The sequence below is a fragment of the Chenopodium album genome, chromosome 5 (assembly GCF_948465745.1).
Source record: "Chenopodium album chromosome 5, dcCheAlbu1.1, whole genome shotgun sequence".
In the NCBI taxonomy this organism is placed as follows: Eukaryota; Viridiplantae; Streptophyta; class Magnoliopsida; order Caryophyllales; family Amaranthaceae; genus Chenopodium; species Chenopodium album.
This window is the reverse complement of record NC_137838.1, coordinates 77,795,355-77,816,444: the sequence shown is the minus strand read 5'-3', so window position 1 is coordinate 77,816,444 and position 21,090 is coordinate 77,795,355. Positions and strand designations below refer to the sequence as shown.

General features: G+C 35.2%; 2 protein-coding genes across 2 annotated transcripts; both read right to left on the bottom strand.

Annotated features, from left to right (window-relative positions):
• Positions 1–6,237: 6,237 nt before the first annotated feature.
• LOC145631183 (uncharacterized) lies at positions 6,238–12,010 on the bottom strand. Its single transcript, XM_081683273.1, has 5 exons — positions 11,587–12,010; positions 9,776–10,231; positions 7,672–9,292; positions 7,305–7,511; positions 6,238–6,900 (listed from the first exon to the last, which is right to left on the bottom strand). Exons 2-5 carry the CDS (start codon positions 10,129–10,131, stop codon positions 6,589–6,591), a joined length of 2,496 nt encoding a protein of 831 aa, XP_081539399.1. The 5' UTR covers positions 10,132–10,231; positions 11,587–12,010; the 3' UTR covers positions 6,238–6,588.
• A 2,607-nt stretch (positions 12,011–14,617) lies between these two features.
• On the bottom strand, positions 14,618–20,506 carry LOC145631182 (14 kDa zinc-binding protein-like). The gene is made up of 6 exons (XM_081683272.1): positions 20,381–20,506; positions 19,890–20,131; positions 19,042–19,099; positions 18,148–18,237; positions 14,962–15,079; positions 14,618–14,876 (listed from the first exon to the last, which is right to left on the bottom strand). Exons 2-6 carry the CDS (start codon positions 20,123–20,125, stop codon positions 14,809–14,811), a joined length of 570 nt encoding a protein of 189 aa, XP_081539398.1. The 5' UTR covers positions 20,126–20,131; positions 20,381–20,506; the 3' UTR covers positions 14,618–14,808.
• Between the last annotated feature and the right edge of the window lie 584 nt (positions 20,507–21,090).

Sequence of the window (21,090 nt, the reverse complement as noted above, 5' to 3'; positions counted from 1 at the left end):
GTAATATGTATAATCTATAATAGGTTCTTTTACAAGAATTATTTTAGAAACCTCAATATTAAACCACTTTATCATGTTCAATATTATGTCATAGTATCATATAATTAAGTTTGGCCAAACATGAATTTTTAGCATATACTATTACATATGCTTCATTAAGATCATACTAGTAACATATATATTGCACAATAAAAGTGTCGTGAAATTCTAAGGATCTATTTAGTTCATCTTATTTTAACTTTATTTAACTTTTTAGACAAAATAAGTTTAAACAATAAGCATACAAGAGTATGGATAAAATAATTTCAATTAAATTTAGTTATGACGCAATTTCAAACATATTTATACTATATTGTGCATCCATTATAAATTTGATATTGTACCACCAATCAAACTTAACACGACCTTTTATTTATTTATTTATCTTTTTTTTTTTATTTAGGATCTTGCTAACGAACGACCCTGGGCCGTTAGATAAGCATAGAAAACATTTCCTAAAGTGGTATTAATTTGGGAATGTATGTCAAAATCACGCGTCGATCGGTGTAATTAATGTTTATTTTAGTCTAATTTTTTTACTTTTATCTATCTTATCTAACACCCCCGGGGCATTCATTAGCTTTTGCCTTTTATTTATGTATTTGAAAAAAAAAGGGAAATTCTCTTTGGTGAACTCTAACTTTTACATTTTCTAAGTGGTAAACATTCTTAAATTTTATTATCAATGGTAAACCTCAATTTTTGATTACCATTGATAAGTGTTATTTTAATAAAAAATCCTTAACTATGGTTATTTATTTTTTTTTTTTTAATAATTAAATTATTATAAAAATATTTTTCAAAAAAAAAAAAAAAAAAAAAAAAAAAAAAAAAAAAAAACCAAACCCTTCCCCCACCCAACCCCTAGCCACCGGCAGCCCTTCCCTGCCGGAGATGCCCGACCTCCCCCACCGCCGGCAACTCCCGACCTCCCCCATCATCGGCCGACGACGCCCATCCACCCCCGCCCTACCTTCTCTCTTTCCACCTTCCGATATCTCCTAAACCCAGATCCCGGCGTCCCAACCACCAACCCGCCACCATCTTCATTCCCTTCCCCGATTCCGACCGCCAAATCCTTTCCCCTTCCCGATTCTGGCCACCCTCTCCCTTCTCCTCCCCATTTCAGGCAACCCTCTCCCTTTTCCTCCCTAATTTCAACAACCACCTACCCTAACACCAGCCCGCAACACCACCGAAATAGTTGTTCCTCCTTCAATTCGCCCCACCTCCCACAAACGATGCCGCAAATTGTCAGTTGAGTTGGTCAGTTGGGTAGGCGCCGGTCGGTCAGGGGGAAGGGGTCAGGTGGCTTGGTGGGCAGAAAAGGGGTCGATTTTAAAAAAAGCAATTAATTGTAGCCGCCGGTAGGGTTGGTGCCGACGTGGGGTCATTTGTCTAGGAAGGTGGTTCTGGTGGCTAGGTGGGTGGTGGGTGGGTCAAGTGGATAGGCGGGTGGGTCTGGTGGCTAGGCGGGTGGGTCAGGTGGGTCAGTTGGGTGGGTCAGGTGGCTAGGCGGTTGGATTAGGTGGCTAAGTAGGTGGGTCAGTTGGGTGGGTCAGGTGGCTAGGGCTTGGGTCAGGTGGCTAGGTGGGTGGGGAAATAAATAAGGAAAATTTGTCAAAAATAACACCACCTTTGGTCGGTCTTCCAAGAATAGAACGACCTTTGGATTATTCCAAAATAACACCACCTTTGATGCACATCCGCCAAAAATAGAACAAAAAACCGGTAACCTGTTCACAGGTTATATTTGACATGTGTCCATGTGTGATTGGTTAAAAAAAAAGTATTTTATTTTAACATTTTTTTAACAATAATGATTTTAAAAAACAAAACTTAAATTTTTTTTTTAAAAAAAAATTATAACTAAAATAAATTAACTGAAATAAAAAAAAAAAAAAAAAAAAAAAAAAAAAAAAAAAAACCACCCTCACCGAAAACAACCCCACCACGACCGCCGGCAGCCAGAGTCACTTACCCGACGCCGGCGGTACCCCATCCTAACCAGCCCCCCCCCCACCCCCCTCAACCACCTTCCCCCACCCTAAAACCCCCCTCCCTCCCCTCGAAAAACCTCATCTCCCCACCGTACCAGCAGTCGCCCAACCAAACCCATTTTCCATTTCGTCGCCACCCCGCCAACCGCCTCCTTCATCGGGAACCACCACCCCTCACCAGACCATCCCACCTGAAAGCTCCCTTCCTCGATCCCAATTTCAGCCCCCCCACGAACCTCCACATCCACCATGAACTCCCCGAAAACCAACAAATTCACACCCATCACCTTCGAATCTGCCGTGAAATCACCGCCCTTCACCCTTATCACCGTGAAATGGCGCGCCTAGCTACCCTCGAAACCCAATCAAAAACTAACCTCCGCCCAAAGAGAGGGCTTAAGTGAACGAAAAGGGGTGCTAGTGAGAAAGGGGTCGGGGGGGAGGCCTAACAATGGCGGGGAAGGGGTGAGATGACGTCGGCAGGGTTAGGGAGACTGGGTAGTGGAGGAGGATGGTGGTTGGGCCGGTAAGGTTGGGTAGGGGTTTTTTTTTTTTTTAATTAAGGTTTTATATTTTTATTTTTAAGGTTTTTTTTTTAGATTTAATGTTTTTTTATAAAAAAAAAAATTAACCACTGACAGTTTGACACGTGTCATAGGTAACCTATTAAACAGGTTACTAACAGGTCACGTTCTATTTACGGAAGATAGGAGTCAAAGGTGGTGTTATTTTGGAATAATCCAAAGGTCATTCTATTCTTGGAAGACCGCCCAAAGGTGATGTTATTTTTGACAAATTTTCCAATAAATAAAGGGCAAATTAGGAATTTCAGGGTTTTTTTAAAAAATATTTTTAAATGTTAACCATGGTTAAATAATTAGAATAAATCATTATTAAGGTTACCAATTGATTAGTCATTCTATTTGGGGTTTACCATTGACAATTAATTTTAAGAATGTTTACCACTTGTAAAATTAAGTAATTGGAGTTCACCAGTGAGAATTTCCCAAAAAAAAATCTATGGAGTATTTTCTTTCAAATGAATTTCCAAAATCCCCCACATAGAAGTCATGGGAAAGTTTGTAACAATATTTCTTTTCTTAGTAACAATCCAAAAACAAATACCCCAAATCAAAATAATCAAAACTCAAATTGCTTTCTTCCCTTTCCTTAGATTTGGTATATATGTCCACCATTTTAGCTTTGTCTACTTAGAGATTTCATGTTAGTGAAAAAAAGTGGCCTAAATTTGTGGGTCTACCCTAAAAGTTTTAGCCCAAAAACAAAGAAATTAAAATTTTGAAGCTACTTTTGTTAGGAGGAAGTAACTTCTACAAAGTGAGTATTAAAAAAGTGGGCTCAATATTTTTTGGTTTATAATTGTGGACCTTGGCTTTTTCAGCAGCCTAAAAGCTAATCTGGCGAAAGCAAATCCAGCGGGCCCACAAACCCGCAACTAACCCTTGGTTTCAATTTTGCCACATTTTTCTTCCATTTCAAGTTTGCTAATAAGACATTTGAAAGCAATTTTCACATATTAATGGTTGGTGTGTAAAGAGGATTTTTTATGAAGTCGGATAGTGATGCAGATGCGATTTGACTTGAAGAGGCAATATTTTCAAAAACATAGTAGTGCACATGAGGATATATTTATTGATGGTTAGAAAATTTAAAATATAAAGCTTTATGAAATTTAGAGTATTTACTTTAATCATGTATTATGTATAGATTTGTAAAACAAAGTTTGCTAGATTAATACACATTCTCACGAAATTATAGATTTTAATCTCATGGCAGTAAAATTATTCATAAAAAAAAATAAAAAAAAAACCCTTTGTATATTGCTTTACTAAACTTGTTACTAGATATAGATATAGAAATAGTGAACAATTTGATATAAATGGACAATCTTCCCATTACTATGATCTCAATTCTCAAGTGGTAATATCCTCAATCATTCAAAACTAAATTTCACATGATGTAATCCTGTTATTAATGACAATAACAAGTATTTGTTGGCACTTTAAACTCATATTTGTACATTTTAGATTAAAAAAATACTCGCTCGTATCAATGAATCTATTACCACTTACAAATTTCGAGTATGTACAATATCTATACCAATATGAGATCTCAAAGTACTCCGTATTAGACTATCAGTGAGCACTTATTATTGTCATTCACAACTAGAGTAATTATTAGCATGTACTTCCTGTGACACACACGCACATACAAGGGAGACATGTCATTTCTACAACGCGCCCCTACATAACGCGTAGACGACCAATTAAAATAAAATCTGCATATAGGAAGAAACCCATTTGCAATGCTTGGTCATAACACAACCCCAAAAAAACCAAGCATCATAAAACCATACCACACAAGCACACAGACAACTGTTTTCAACCTACATGAATTAACTCAAAAAAATGGGCAACTAGAATATTATTTGCCACCAAATTAAAACCAGCAGCAAAAATACTGGTAAAACACAACAACATTTAATACAAGAACTGTGGGTACTTTTGACTATGATATACAAATTAATTTCATCACCTAATATAAGTTGTATATATATATATATATATATATATATATATATATATATAAACCAAAATCCATTTATATTAAAACAACCATAAAAACACAGAAAAACCCAAGAAATCAAAGATCAAATATTTAATTTTGATGGCATCACTAATCTTGTTAGTATCAGAGTTATTTCACCCAGTAAATACCCAGATTGTTTACACTTACAGTTCAAGTGTTGCAGCTCCAATTTCTTCAGATTTGCAGAAAAAGATGAAGAGAGAGAAAGAGATTATTAGAGTTGAGATTAAGCAGAAGCAATTTAAAGATGGTGATAATCATTGTAATGATGATGATCTTCCTCATTTAAGGATTGATTCTGAGCTTGTTTGGCCTTAATTTTTATGCAACTTTATCTTTATTTTTTATTTTATGTTTATTTATAATTGTTATTTCACAGTCGGCTTTGCATTGTTGTTTCTTGTAAAATTCGTTGTAATTATCGATTGTAGAAAGCATTCCAACAATAAAACCAATTAACCAGACAACTTTAGACTAAGGGTCTGTTCTCCTCAAATTATTTTCGGGTCTGTTCAATTCAGTTCCTAATATCCTCCTATCATAAAAATTCAGTTCATTTCAGCTCAGCTCAGTTCAGTCAATCAGAACAGGCCCAAATACTGTATGAGTTTTACTTATTAGAACGATATATATCTAGTATGAGTTGAAATTTCATACAAATTTATTCTAATTTAATGAACCAAACATCCCCTAATTTTTTCTTCGCCTTCTCTTCGAAGGTTGTGTTTAGTTATGGAAAAACTTGATACATATGGTAACACAGATTATGTGCTTACTGATACTCCTAATTTGGAGTCCCTTTATTATAGTGATAATGTAACAGTACAACACTCATTTACGAACATGAATCGTTTGGTACAAGCACAAATAATCTTTGGAAATACCATAATGGATGATTATGTTCCGATTTCTTTGTTTATATACTCTCTCCGTTTCTTTTTTATTGTCTTATTTGGAATCTTGCACAAGATCCCTCATAACAACACTGTCTCCGTTAATTGTTATCTGCAAAATGTGGTATGTATTATATATTATGTAATGTGAGATTGACTATAGAGAATGAATTGCCAGTGTTTTATAATTTGAAATATCTCAAGAACAAGAGTTTTTCAGAGAAACTCTTAAACAGTTATTCCTTCATGTTGTCAATATCATCTTAAACGAATCGTGATTGATCACTACTTTGGGCAGGAGCGGGAAATTAATGTGATCCAGTTTTTGTTGAGACATGCTTTTGTGTTGGAGGAGTTGATCATAAGGAAGGGATATTATCCAACAGCAGATAATATGGCGCTCGAAGCTGCGTTGCAGAGTTTACCAAGGGCCTCAGCTACATGTTCAATTCTGTTCAATTTGGGTGCAGAATAAGAAGACAGCTTCACAGGCATATTTAAATATAGAAATCTCTAAAAAATTGCAACTAATTTGCAAGTAGTCAGTCATAATAATTGGAGTTCCTAGGCAAATTAATGAATTTGTAAAAAAAATACTGAGTACAAAAATTATGATCAACAAAAGGTGTTGAAAATAACATTGAACAAGCCATTAGAGCATGAACACAGTAACACATTTCTCCATCAATATTAACTACCATCCTTCCGCTTTTGATTTATATAAGAAAACTTAAAAGAATGTACAAAAAAGAGTTGACACAGCTATTTAGCTATTGATCTTGTGAAGTACGCTGTAATCACACAGCCACACTACAGAAGGTCAATCATGTTACTCTATGAAGTATCCACATCCGATTCTCGAACATACATATTTGATCACTTATTATTCTACGATTCAAATCACTATGAGTCACAAATTATGAAGTGCACAAGGATTGTACTAAACTGGAGGTAGTAAGACCCGAACGCCTTCCAATTAGACTACCAATCAACAAGGCTTGCGCCTGGACTATGAATCAACACCTATGTACTCAAATCAATCAAAGCTAGAACTCATTCACATGTTCAGTTTCAAAAAGAAGATTGAAAGATTTAGCATTGTTAAGGCTATCTTTCAAGATTGTGATCTGACCATCCTTAAGGAGTGTATCTTCTTCTAGGGCCTCTATCTTCTTCTTAAGTGACTCGATTTCAAGATTAAGCAACATGTTTTTCTCATTGTATCCCTTCACCTCCTGCCACATCAAATCTCTTTCTTGAGTTACTTTTGATAAAACGCCTCTAGTACTCGTCACCTCCTCATCATATGACCGTATGTCACCTTGAAGCTGATTTATGGTTCCATCCTTTTGTATCATCTGTTCAAGGAAGCAAAAAGAGTGTGTAAGAGGTTATGCATCTGTGTTCATAACATGAACTATATGCCAAATTCACGCAAACCAACCCAAACCCAACCTAAACTGACTTAGAATCTTAAGACCAAGAAAAGTTTTATAAAATGCACTTCAAATTTAAAAAAAAAAATGAAGTTTTACTGCCCAGAGACCTTTTATTACAAGTGCATATAACTTCAGATACCCCAATTACCCGGCCCAAACCTGGCAAAGGTTAAATGAAGATTAAACCCGAAAATTAGACTGACCAACCCAAATCCAAATTGGTCTTTTTTTGTTGACACGGGTGTGATATTTTTAATTCAAAAGATTATCATCAGTAAAAATGGATCAAACAAAGTAGATATCAGTAAAAAATGCCATGCTACCTGAAGCTCAAGATTCTTCATTTTATGATTTACACAAGAAACAGTATCGGCTGCATCTTGGATCTCTCGCTTCAGAACATCATGACTCCTTAGAGCTCTCGCTAGTTCAACCTGCATTCGCTCTACTTCCTTCTCTTTAAAATACAGTTTTTCCTTAAGAATGCTAGTCAGTAATCGTTCTGCCTTGAGCTCTGATTTCAAATCATCCTACAAAGTGATAGTACATCAGAGCAAAAAATGAAAATCGAGTAACCCTTCCATTCATTAATAATTTTTCATGGAATTTTTTTAGCAATGTTTGAGGTTTAACATTGACCATATTTTAACTGATAATCAAAGCTAGTAAAGTTTGACCATATTCACTTACCTCAAAAACCTCTCTGTTAGATGGATCCTCAGATAACTCAGGTTCAGAACTAGCTATGTCAGCTTTCTCCTTAAGAACAGAAGCAGTTTTTCCTAGGCTTCTTGTTAGCTGCTCTAAACCCTTTCTGAATTCTTGAACCTTCATACCATATTGAACGAGAGAATGTGATTCAATAGAACCTTCAGAAATTGTTTTCCTATCGAGAGCCCCATGAAGATTTTCACACATTTGGATACTCTCATTCAGAAGTGATAAGCCTGTGTTTTGCAAGCACTGAACATAAGATTCAAGCTCATGCTCCAGTTTCAGAGCTGAAGATCCACCCACTTTTCCTGTACTTTTTAAACGTTCAAACAAATATATGTTTTCAGTCCGAAGAGAACTTGTTTCGGCAGTACAAGTCTCCAGCTGTCTCCTCAGATCTTGTTCAACTCCTGTCAACCGCAGTTGTTCCATTTGCCATTTATTTGTAAGATTCTCTGAATTTGAGCATTGCCTTAAACCATCAATTGTTCTTTCTTGTTCATTACAAGTACCTTGAAGCCTTGAAACTATTTTGGTCAACTCCATATATTCCTCTTCCTTTTCTTTGTATTTTCTGTCTAAAGAGTACTGAACTTCTTCAGAAACTTTTAGCTTATCTTGAATCTCAGACAGTTTATCCAGCAGATTGTCCTTTTCTGATCTTGCAATGTCCACTTCAGCTATAAGATTTTTGAGATGAACCTCCATGCCTGATAGTCTATCAGTGTACTCTTTTTCCTTGTTGTAGAAGCCAGATATTTTTCTTTGAAGAGACACATTCTGCTCCGCTAGCTCCCTTACTCGGTCTCTTAATCGATGCTCTTCTGACTGAAACTCTCTCAGCTTAATTTCCCACTCATCAGACCTTCTATTCAGCTCCTTCTGCAATCGAGAACTCATTTCATCTTTCTCTCTCTCTAACTTTACTATCGCTGAGTGTGTCTCATCCTTCAACAATGACACTGCTTTTTTATAAGCATTCCTTTCAGCAATTCGGCACTGCAATTGGTCACAGATTTCAAGCTCCAAGTCCCTTAATGATTCAACACTGCAATTTCGAAACAAGGTTCTTTCTGCAACCTGCACCCTCTCCTTGACTTCTTCTAGTTTTCTCTGCAATGCTAAATCAGTGAGATCCTCTTTTTCTTCAGGGAACAATTTAGAATTTTGTCCATCCAAATGCTTGTCAAGAATATCATCCTGTTCTTCATGTTTATTTGGATCACATATTTGTTCTATCCTCAGAAGCCTTTCAACCACATCCTTAGCAAGCTTCCTCGGAGACTCATGTTGATTTTCAGACCTCAAAGGGTAATTTTTAGGAGCACCATTAGAAAGGAAAAACAAGTTACTTCCTTCAGAGCTTTTAGGATAATGATCACTGATTCCATGCTTCATTTCTTGATGATGCTCACCATCTATATAGAGGTCCAACACTTTGCCTGGCATTGAAGTTGAACCTAAGGAGCTCCGAGGTGAGCTTGAATTGGATGGGCAGGAGCAAGAACGGTCACGTAAGACTTCTGTACGAGGTATTTGAACAGTAGCTACATTAAACTTTTCAGACCTTGAATTGTCATTTCTGAATTGATGATCACTGCAAAGTTAGATTAAGAGAAAAAATCAGAGGAAAAAGTCGTAAAGAGTTCTAACAATGTTGATCTGACTCGGTTTCATAGCCTATTTATGGGTCCAATGAAAAAATCACCATGCATTACATACATCATAAGTAATTGCTTAGTTAACAAATGTGCATAATCATTTGACTAAGTTTTATGAAATAGAACGAGATGCTTATTGAATTATAGTATACAGAAACTTATTTTTCATTTCCAAGAAAAAGTTACCAAAAGAGCAGGGTTATTTTGTTTGCTCAGCCCTAGATCAAAGCTACAGATTGTCATTAGCTATCTCATATTGTAGGGAGAAAAAAAAATCACTATACAAAAAGCATCTTGGAATTCCATTGATAAACAAGGGGAGAAATGGAGAATTGCTTACTTGATGCATAAACTAGTAAGAAATATTAGCAAAATTCTGGAATCCTATTCAATAAATTTCAGTAGACAAAGGAGTTTACCAATCAGAACAATCACATCTCCTGTGGCTCAATGGAATATTTTTCCAATCTCGTAATCCTGTAAGATCTTGTTCACAAAAACTGCTGCCGTTGTCTGCTGCTGTTGGCATCTGAAAACTCCGACTCCTCCTCAGCACTAGGCTCCTAGTCCGTGATAAGGTTTTTTTCTCAGTAACTTTTCCCTCACAAACAGGAACATTGTGCTCAGGCTTTTGAAACTTATTCTCAACACTTCCCAAACTCTCTGTCTTCCACCGCTTTTGTGGAGACTGTTTCTTATCTCTTGTAGCTGGAGACTTTGGAAGCTGTTCACCTCCATGTGATGAGATAGATTTTGGAAAGAAATATTTTTTCATCCTTGATTTTAAAGAAGCACCATATGACAAAAAATTCAATGATTCAAAGTTTAGGCTTTCTTTCCAGCTGGGCTAATTAAGCTTGTAAGATGGATATACCCTACAAAAATCGATCAAGGTGTGTGTGAAGATAGAAACACGGTATTAAGGGTATAAATTTCTCCACTGAAGTGTAAGAGTACAACAATATGTGGAATAAGCTTATACACAATCCAAACTACAGCGCAAACATTGTCGGGGTTTGGTTGATTCTTGAACGCAAAAACTAAGCTAGGAGCCAATAGATTATCATATACTACCAAACAATAATAACTATATGTTTGTGACAAGAGCATATTAAGCGTTAACAGTTTCAATCTGCAAAGAATCATAAGTTCTATATCAGTAGCATAATCTATTCACTACACACCTACCTGATTGATGAATAAACCATTGGATGGTATGAAGACAAACATCGACCTCCATAAACAAGAAACTAATCAAGGGAATACAAACACCTAGCATAATATGAATCACTAACAAAGACTTAATATCCACTTTCCTCCATGCTTAGTAATCACACACCCTAAAAAACTTAAAATATTGACAAATTATACATTCACCACCAACACAAATGTATTACTCAGACTCATCATTTCAACCCAACATACACATTTAATATATGAGAACACACCAACAGGCACTAATACAGACAAACCCATGACCTAGTACAGCTGCATGTTAAGCAATAAAGTTGTAGTCAAAATACAGGAGAAAATGACAATTGTTCCTTTTTTTTTTAGCAATTTTAGTACTAGAAATCTTTCATCTCATAAACTACATTATTACTAGCAAACTGCAAGATTATCAAGCCTCCACTTAAAAATTAACTATCAGACTCAGAACATAAATTCATTACACCACAGACTAAATTCCTGCAGTAACCCCATGAGTCAAACTTGCAAAATGAAATACAATACGTTCCGATAAAATAAGTTAGGATAAGATAAGTTCAGACAAAATAAGTCCAATAGTGTTACAATTCACAAAACCAAACTTTTACTTCATAATAGTATGAGAAAAATTCATGTAGCAAGATGATTCAAAGAAGCATTATACGAAGTAGTATTACTTACCCACAAATTTATGATCAACCCTTCACCAAAAACCATTAAATTTCACCCAAAAATCCAAATATATGACCAAATAACAATTCTGGTGGCAGAAAAAACCCTACTTTAAACCAAAAATGTGATTCCTTCAATGAAAATCCAAGGATTCTATGAAAATGACAAATACCCATCTGAGAAAAGCGTAAGAAAAACCCAAAAATTTGAAAACGTAAGAAATTTCAACTGAATTTAATGCAAGAAAACCCCACATTCTCCAAACTTTTACCCAAAAAAATAAAGAACTAAAGATTACTTCCAGAAATTCTAGTATAAAGTGGTTGAAATTTACTGGAAATAAAAATACCTGAAAATTGCAGCAAATTAAGAACAAAGTAAGATGATGATTGATGATGATGACAGCCTGACTGTTGACAATATCTCTTGGGATTGAAGCAGATGAATTTCGATGAAAAAGTATGTAATCAGACTATTTTTTGTGAATTTGAAAGTGGGTTTAACATTGGTTTTTGAACCAAAAAACAGGGTAATTAGTGAAAGATTAACGATTAAAGAGAAAAGATTAGTACTTAATTGTACTCAATTAAGTAGAATTGGGGATTATTGTTGAGAGATTTGAAGAGGCGGCTTGAGTTGTTTTTCAAATTTTTTATTGATTTTTGTTTGAGAGTTGAGAGCGTCTGTTAGACTGTTACCCCTTAAATTAGGTATTTCAATTTATTTATTTTTTTCAACTTTTGAATTTTATACAGTAATCTCATTAAGTATTTGTACTATTATATACGGAATTTTTTTAAAAAAATTGCAATGTTGATAGTTATTGTATAGTATTTAATATCATTAATATTTTTAAGTACTCGTATTTAATTAAATTATTTCAAATAAAAAATGTATATTACGGAGTAAATTTTTTTAAATAGTTAATTACTACGGAGTATAAAAAGTTGATACGAAGTAGATTAAAAGTGTGTAACGAGACGAACCTAATAAGATTCATATACATCTATTATATTTTTTGTGAAGAACGGAAAAGGTATAAAATTTCAAATAATATTGTATTATATGTGGTGACCTCCATTTACAAAATTTTTTGGTGGAATATATTTTTTAGTCCCTCTGTCCCTAAATTAAGCCTCTCTCTTTGTAATGTGAGTGATAATTGCTAGAAAGAGGCTTTGTATTAAGGAAAAGAGGGGATATTATTCTATGGTGATCCTAAACTTTTAGACCCTGTTTTGTTCACCTTATTTTCACTTATTTCAGGATTAAAAAAAGTTAGCCTAAGCTCATTAACCACAATATGGGACATAATGAAAAAACTTATTAGAAAAACCCGCTTTAAATAATGTCTCTAAGAAAACTTAGTATTTTCCTCGTTTTGTTAATCAAACTGAATACTTTGTCAATTTGAAATTAATTGTCAAGTTGTTAATGAAACAATGCGACAACATAAAACTGTAATATACTCATTTGATAATAAAATTATGACGATTCAATTTAGATAATACAACTCTTTCGATAATTACTCCAAGAAATGTAATCAACTTTCGCCAACTCCACATAACTTTACTAATTGGTTGTTGGTGTATTGGTGATTGGGACTACACTTGGTATGGAGAACTCATGTTCGATCCCCCGCAACAACAATTGGTAGAGGAGTGGAACCTAACCACCCATAATTGATTCCCGAATCCGAATTAGCCCACAGGGTGAACCGGGTGAAACACCAAAAAAAAAAAAAAAAAAAAAAAAAAACATAGCTTTACTTGTACTCACAAAGTCACAAGAAACAACCGTTACAAGATGGAAGATGGCCTTTAGGCACATACAAATATACAATGATACAAGTTAACAAGAACCTATAATCATGGATAGTTGTTTTTATGCCCTTTGCTTTTCTTCCCTTTTTTTTTTCTATCTTTTGGAGAGAGCGTCCAAAAGTGTCTAAAGCTAAGGAAAATGATGAAACATGTAGGACATTATCCCATAAAAAGTCTTCAAAACTGTTTATTTTCCCCTGGAAAATTCTATTCAATTACTTCTTTTTTACTAAAATTAATACATTTTGTACCCCTAATTCTGGGAGCAATGATTCATGCTACAATTACTTGAATTTTTAATTAGTGTTAAGTACATAGTTTCTTTTATTAGGATAAGATGTGTGGATGTTGTACTCTTGTGGTTAAGTAATGATGGAATTGAATCTATTGATGCACCTCTCTGAAGCTATGGTAGATTAGTAACATTTTTAACCCGGAAAGGTAGGGATTAAAGTCATGTAATCTCACCGGGGATTTCTATGAATATTAGCAGTCTAGTATAGATTAATCCTTAGGACCTTAGACCATGGACGACCTTAATTATAAGTCTTAGTAAGAGTGTGAGTAGACGCAACACAATTTATATCACTCGGACTCTTTAGACTAGCGTTATAGTATAGACAACATTTAAGTGATCAAATTCGCATCTATGTAGCAAGAAAATTTAGTGAATTTTGCGTAGATTAGTGTAGAAGAGCCTGTATACTTTATTAAAGATGGAATCTGAACTTACATGTTACATCAACCTTTAAGATTTTCACATTTTGACATTTTTTTTTCTTTATCCATTGAGGTGGATGGAACTATAGTAAGCACTAGTGAAAGTAACTATTCATGCTATTGCCATATTCTCTCTTTACCACTCAAATGACCCTCTTCTCATCACGCATAAATTTCATTAGGAGTTGTACTTCATGTATTCCATTTCATAATTGCTGTGAAATTTCACAAATGAGAACTATATTATATATGAGACAGAGGGAGTATATTTTATGTGTTCATTAGAAGAAAAAAAAATACAGACTAATTAAAGTTTTACCTTTAAAAACGAAATTGTTCAGGGGTTTCGAGCCTCAATTTTCCTAAACGGAAAAATGAACTACTAAAACCTGAAGTCGCGAAGACTTGGAAGAGCATATCCATTATCCCAAAAGCTCACCAACTTAAGCAAAGGGGGTCCTTCCACCCCAAAAACAGGTGGATGATGTCTGAAAGTTAGAGCAAGGCAAACCCAGAAATTAATGATGTATGAACCCACACAAAACAAGCTTACGGCTAGCAATCAGTTAAAAGGACACTAACCTTTAAAACAAAACCCCACTGACCACTATTGCACAACCTACGCTTTTACTCTGCTATAGTTAACCCGAATAGCATGTAGCAAACTACACGCTCCACCGGAATTTAGTTGTCACACTAGAAGTTTATATGCTAATTCTATTCAGAAAAATACTAAACAATCCGACCTGGAAATGTTCTGATCAACAGTCGGATTCATTAGGTCAGCCCCAGCTAATTCAATCTCTTTCGTTACCAGGGACACCAACTCATATGCCATAACTTTCTATTTCATTGTCAAGTACATTTAACAGTATTGTATATAGTCAAGTACAATCAACAATAACGCTGTTATTCTATGTTCTAGTTTACAATAAACTTTGTACTGCCGTAACTAGGAAAATACAACATATCACCAATTTTATCAAGAAAAATACAAGCAATGGCCCTAATAACCAACATACTTTCACTCAGCCAGCAGGCCACTCCATTTGACGTCCCCCCAGAAGGTGCACATGAATGTGATAAACAGATTGACCTAATGAATGACATCAGTTTAAAAAGTTAGGGAAAAGAAAATAAGTTGCAAATATAGCAATTCAGTTTAGATCCAAATTGCTTACATCCTTTTGGTCCATCATTAATGACAATCCTGAAGCCCTCTTCAAGGCCTTCCTGTTTAGCAATAACCTTTGCAGTGTAAAGTAGGCGGCCAAGAATATCAAAGTGCCTCTCTTCTGCCTGCAGTTTGGGAAGAAAGCCATTACCACATTGATCCAAGTACAGCACTATTTCATTTATTATCAAGGTATATGGCTGGTTCTTAAATCAGCAAGTACCAAAAAGGCAAAATGGTTTTGACTCTAGTCTAGCTAGGGACTTCTCAACTCTACCAACAAGGATGAGAATTTGACAAAAGAGCAAGGGTTTAAATTTGAAGCATTATGAATTGATTGACAAGTCCAACAACCCCTTAATTTTGGGAAGCAATTGCGTCTCCAAGCAAAGAAACTGATATAAGAGAAAAGGGGGGCTCAATCATTCTACTTCTTGGCCAATCCACTAACTAAACCAAACTGCAGCACCAAAATTCTTAAAACTGTTTCTAGCTGCTATCTACACTCAGCAGTAACTCATGAATAAAGTATTCTTAGTTTCATTTTGTACTCTTTCCTTCTTATCAAATAAATAGGAAAAGGCAGGCTTGACCCCCTCTTACGACAACAATGTCAAAGCCTTGATCCACACAAGATGGGACTGGCTGCATGAAGCCAATATATAATCTCTGGTGATTGTCAACAAACCATCATCCGATCCTCCATTCACTTCTATAAGGTGTTGTTGACTTGTTGCTCCTAAAAACCCAATCTCTTTAACCTTCCTCATCCCAGTCATCTTTGGCCTCCACAGCTTCTTTGTAAATCCCCATAATCCTAATTCTCTTATTTTCTTACCAGTGCTTCATCTAGCCGACTACTCACATGCTCAAACCAACATTATCGAATATCAATTCTCCCTCCTCAATTGGCTCAATATCTTAAACTCAAAAACTCACCCAATTAGCTTCATTCCAAATTATATCCCTTGAGATTTTCCCACCATACATCTCATCATTTGCTACTCTATGACACTCATTTTATTTGATAGCCATCCTAGCAAACCTTTTCAAGCAAAGAAGGGATTGAGACAAGGCAATTCATGTCAACTTTTCTGTTTTCCATGAGTACGGAATTACTGTAGACCTGTAGAGAGTACTCAAGATGTATGAAACAACAATATTCAAATTGTAACTGCAATTTCCAACCGAAGTGTGAAAAGCTGGAAACCACACATTTGATGTTAGCAAATAATCTGAGCAGATTTACACAATCTTTGGATAGAGAGAAATGGAGGGAAAGAAAGAGAAGAGAAAAGGAGGGATGCATCATCCTTTGTTAGGATATCCAGTGCAAGGAGTAAAGGGAAAAGAATTGGAATGATCATTTTTTACAACTTCTTAAAACAAACTTGGGGAAAAATAACATACAGTTTGGAGGTATATCTAAAGCATAAAAACAAGCATTTTGGGAAATGTGAGCATTCCTGAACATTCTTAACCTTTCAGGTACTTGGGGGTCCCCTTGTCCTCAAATCGGTTACCTACAACCAATGTAAGCCTATGGAGGAAAAGATTTTAGCCAGGGCTAAAATGTGTCTGCTAGCCAGCTAGGTTCCTCACAAATGCAAGGAGACTACAAATGGTTAAAACAACTTCTTGCCAAGCAAACTTTCTGCTGCCAGATCATATGATGCCAAAGAAGGTGATTAAAGAGGTGGAATCTTATTGTAGACTTTTTCTATGAATCAGGGATAAAACTAGTTACAAAAAACCTTAGGTGGCTTGGAAAAAGATGTATCTTCCAGGATCAGCAGGAGCCAGGAGGTTATAAATCCCTCGGAACGTAAAATAACAGTGATATGGAATAGACATGCAATGAACAAACGTCTTTCGCCCTTAGCTCATTAGAAGGACAAATTGAGGTGGGTTGATAGTTATTATACAAATGGGAAGGATATTGATGTCTGTCCTAACCCCATTAACTGTTCTTGGGCTTTGAGAAAGAATATTAATGGCAGAGTCTACATTCAGCAAATTGCAGGCTGGATGTATACTATGAATAACAGCACTTTCTCTTTTGGTAAATATATCAACAATTGCAGGGAGTATTTGAAAAAGGTGGCTTAAAAATTAAGTCAAGAGACTCAAGACTGCTAAGTATTTTGTAGCTTGGCTAGCTAATTAATACTAGTAATACAAAGCTGTCGGACGGGATAAGTGGGGTATCAATTGAAATGGTGTTTGTGTATCATACAACAATCAACCTGAAAGAATTAAGCACCTGTCCTTTGAAAGAGTTGGCGCATGGGGTTTATTATACTGGTTTTGATGCTGAGTTGAAGACAGTAGTAATTATGAACTGGATAAAAAGCTTGCAATCAAAGCTGTATATTACATGTTATACCGAGTCAATATAGCAATTGTGTCTTCATAATAATATCGCAAATGTTATGGTAAATGCTATAACTTTTGATGTTATTGTTAATGAAATTTTGTTGAAAGTTTCTTGTAGATGCTCAAATGAGCTTAGAGAAGAGATAGTGATGTAAGGTGGTTGCTTAGCAGGTTTTGCCTGCCTGCAAGCTTTTGGTTCTGTTGTTCTGGAGGTCTATGACTGTATTGAGTGTATTCCTGCAATTTTAAGTTCTACAACATTTCTTGCTTATTAATTAACTTTCTTATCAATTGCTGAAGATATAAAAAGAAAAAGAAAACCCATGCATCTTTAAAGATCCTTTCTAAAAGCGCATCATTCAAATCAAAGCAATTACGCTGATCTATTAGTAGTCCTATAGAACACTTAATTCTTAGTTTAAAATCTTGAGGTGAGCTTATAACACTTGATTCAACTTTTGTGCTTAATATAGGACTCGACTTCTCTTCAGAGTTTTGCAACAAAGTTGACCTGACAATAACTAATGCCAAAATGATCCAGGGATGACTAAATCCGTAAAAAGAAATGCTTATAAAGTTATAATTAGCCATACACACATGGAACACAAATATGAAATCCTTTAATCAACTCCTGAGCCCTTAAATCCCAAGCACATCACAAGCAAAATAATATGTTAAAGCTGTTGAGAGACTTGGGACACACTAAAATCAGAGATTAACCAGCCAAGTAGAACTTTCAATTAATTGAAATGAAGCATTCATGTAAACACCCAGAAAACAGAGGATATGAACACCACATTGTATGCGAAATTATTACCTTGGCGAGTCTGGTTAAACCATCCCTAACTTTGGGAATGATCAAAATGTGTACAGGAGCTTGTGGATTGATATCCCGAAAAGCAAGAACCTGGTTCAAACCATTCCAAGTCAGATTAAACAACATAGACAAAGGCTCAGAGCCACAATACCCGATCCCACCCCCCCTTCCAAAAAAAAAAAAAAAAAAAAAAAAAAGTAGCACAGTCCTAACACTCATTACTAACCCCAGAAAATGAACCCCTACAAATTTTTTAGTAGAAGACAAACGAGTTTTCAAGTTCGCAGGATCTGAAGCATCACAGATAAAGTTCTTCACACATGTGCATGCCTTCTGAAAAACTCCAAAGAAGGGCATGTAACTGACTTAAACTACAATTTAAGTACATAAAGAAATAGGAGCCAGAAGTTTCTTTAATTTAATAATAATAATGATGATTCAGAAACCAAATTTCTATTATGAGAAAAAATCCCTCCTAAAAACAAAAAACAAGGCCATTTCTAGCTCAACGAATGAATAATTATTCAGCGTTTCAGCCTATGTCTTCCACGTCCAAATTAAGGTCGAAAGAATTGTCAAGATTAGGTGAGTAAAACGGACCTCATTAAATGGTAGGAGAGGACAAACACAGGCACGAAAGCTTTTCAGAAAGTGAATAATCACTACGGGAAAGCTAATCAGATGGGTATATATGCACCTTTAACAATTATAACAACCCCTAAGCACCTCAGATAACCGTAGACTAAAACTTCAAGATGTGTATCACAATGTGACTGACTAGAAAAACCAACAAGCAAACTGTCCCATAAATTCAATGAGTCTGACCTATGATTATATTGCACTGGTAGCTAAGAAAAACACGTATGAAGGATAAAAGTCAGTAGCAATCAGAACCTTCTCATCCTCATAAACCACATTTGCTGGAATTTCCTTGTTAATAATCTTGTCAAATCTGCACAGGGACAAAAATCAGTAAGCCTTAAATAACCCAAACAAACAAACAAGAAGCTACAGTTTTTATCCTTCCATTCTCACATAAATGAAAATTGAAAAGCCCGTGTCATGAATTCTAGCCCTCGACATGGAGATCTGAGAAGCTCTGCCTTCTAGATATTCCCACTCATCACAAGGAATTTAAGGAATCATATGCCCCAAATTTCTAAAAAACAAAACAATACATTCATTCAAGCCTTCACAGAATCATACAGGGAGGCGCAACTCCAAAATTTATCCAAAGTGATTCCAAACGCTCTTGAGTGAAATGATATGCTGGTTAACTAAAGCTTTCCTACTATCACATTCTCTACTATCAATTCTCATTCTTCCTTCTTAACACCTTAAAAATTGGTATGTATTCAACTAAACAGCAACCAACATCAGCCATCAAATAGACAAACATGCATGTTTATCATTACCAAGGAATCTATCAGTCCCCAAGCCCCATTCGCATATCATAAGATTCATAACTACTTAAATTCAAGCACATAATTGCCTTATATATGTCCCATAAATCACAAAAGACCATACTAATTTTATGTTTGTCCATCATTAATGTCAACACGTTGTCACATTTCCAAGCTTGTGCCACTACAACCCCATATTGAGGATGTCAACTAGCTTCATTAATTAAAGTTTCGAAAGAATCGAAACCAAGACCTGAGATCAAATCCCGACTACGTTATCAACATTTCATATAAATTATCACCAACTCAAGGAAAGATAGAAAGATAGAGAGAGTTTACATAGTAGGAGAATTAGAGGGAGTTGAAGCAGCAGCCAAAGCAGCTTCCTTTTCTGAACTAACTGAAGGGTTTGGTGATGATGTTGATTGTGAAGCTATCATCCGAGTTAAACTCAGACCTTGACCACTCACTAACCGAGTCAAACTCCGGTTCAATTGGGGCCCAAAATGACCGGAAAACAACCGGGCTTTAATGGGATTTCGACATAATCGCATTGGAGATAGAATTACTGACATTGTTTTCTGCATTATCAACAACCCAATATAAAAATGTGAAAAATCAATGAAAAGATCGAATTTTTGGGGAAAATAAGAAATACCCAATTCGTGATTACATTCTTTCGTTAAACTGAGCTAAGTTAAACATGTTTTTTTTTTCTGAATTGACAAAATCATGAATTGGTTTTATAGCAATTGATTTTACAGCTTAGCGTTAGCAAAAACTAAGTTAAGAAACTAATTGCAATAGTTTTGACAGGAGTAATGGTGTACCTGGGAAAACGTTTTGTGAAGAACAGATGAATAGATGATGAGTTGAGACTTGAGAGAGGTCAGTGATAACTGTAAACCGTGTATATTCAAGGGGTGTCACCGGTTCATACACACCAAGAATTTTCTAAATTTGTTAATACTCGTTTCTAGACTTAAGTACTACACTACCTCCGATTTTTTTTACTTGCAATTTTGAAATATTTTGTCTCTCACAAAAAATATAAAGACTAGAATAGACCCGGTAAATACTTCAAAGTTGCAACTAAAAATAATCCAAGGTTGTATTTAATATTAGACGAACAAATTAGGTATTAGGAACAACTCCAATAATATAAAATGTTAAGCTTGAGATAATATCTTGATACTCTGTACTAAGAGCAACTCCAAAAGCAAGTTAATTGTCAAATTAGGTTGTCATGTCACATAAGTTTTTAAGCTAATTGTCATTTTAGCTTCAATGGCTAGCTAATAGCTTACCATTTATATGGACCACACATCCTTAATTTACGTTGATAAATTTCATTTTATTTATTCTAATTTGTTTTATTTTAACAAGTTTTTTTCCAATCAAATTAGCTTTACACCAAGCTAACAGCATTTTTTTGATACTTGATGTTTTGAAACGCATTTGACAAGATCCGAATTAATAGTTTTTAGATTTTGACAAAATATTGTGGTCAAAATAAATTTTATTGTAAATTCTTATTTGC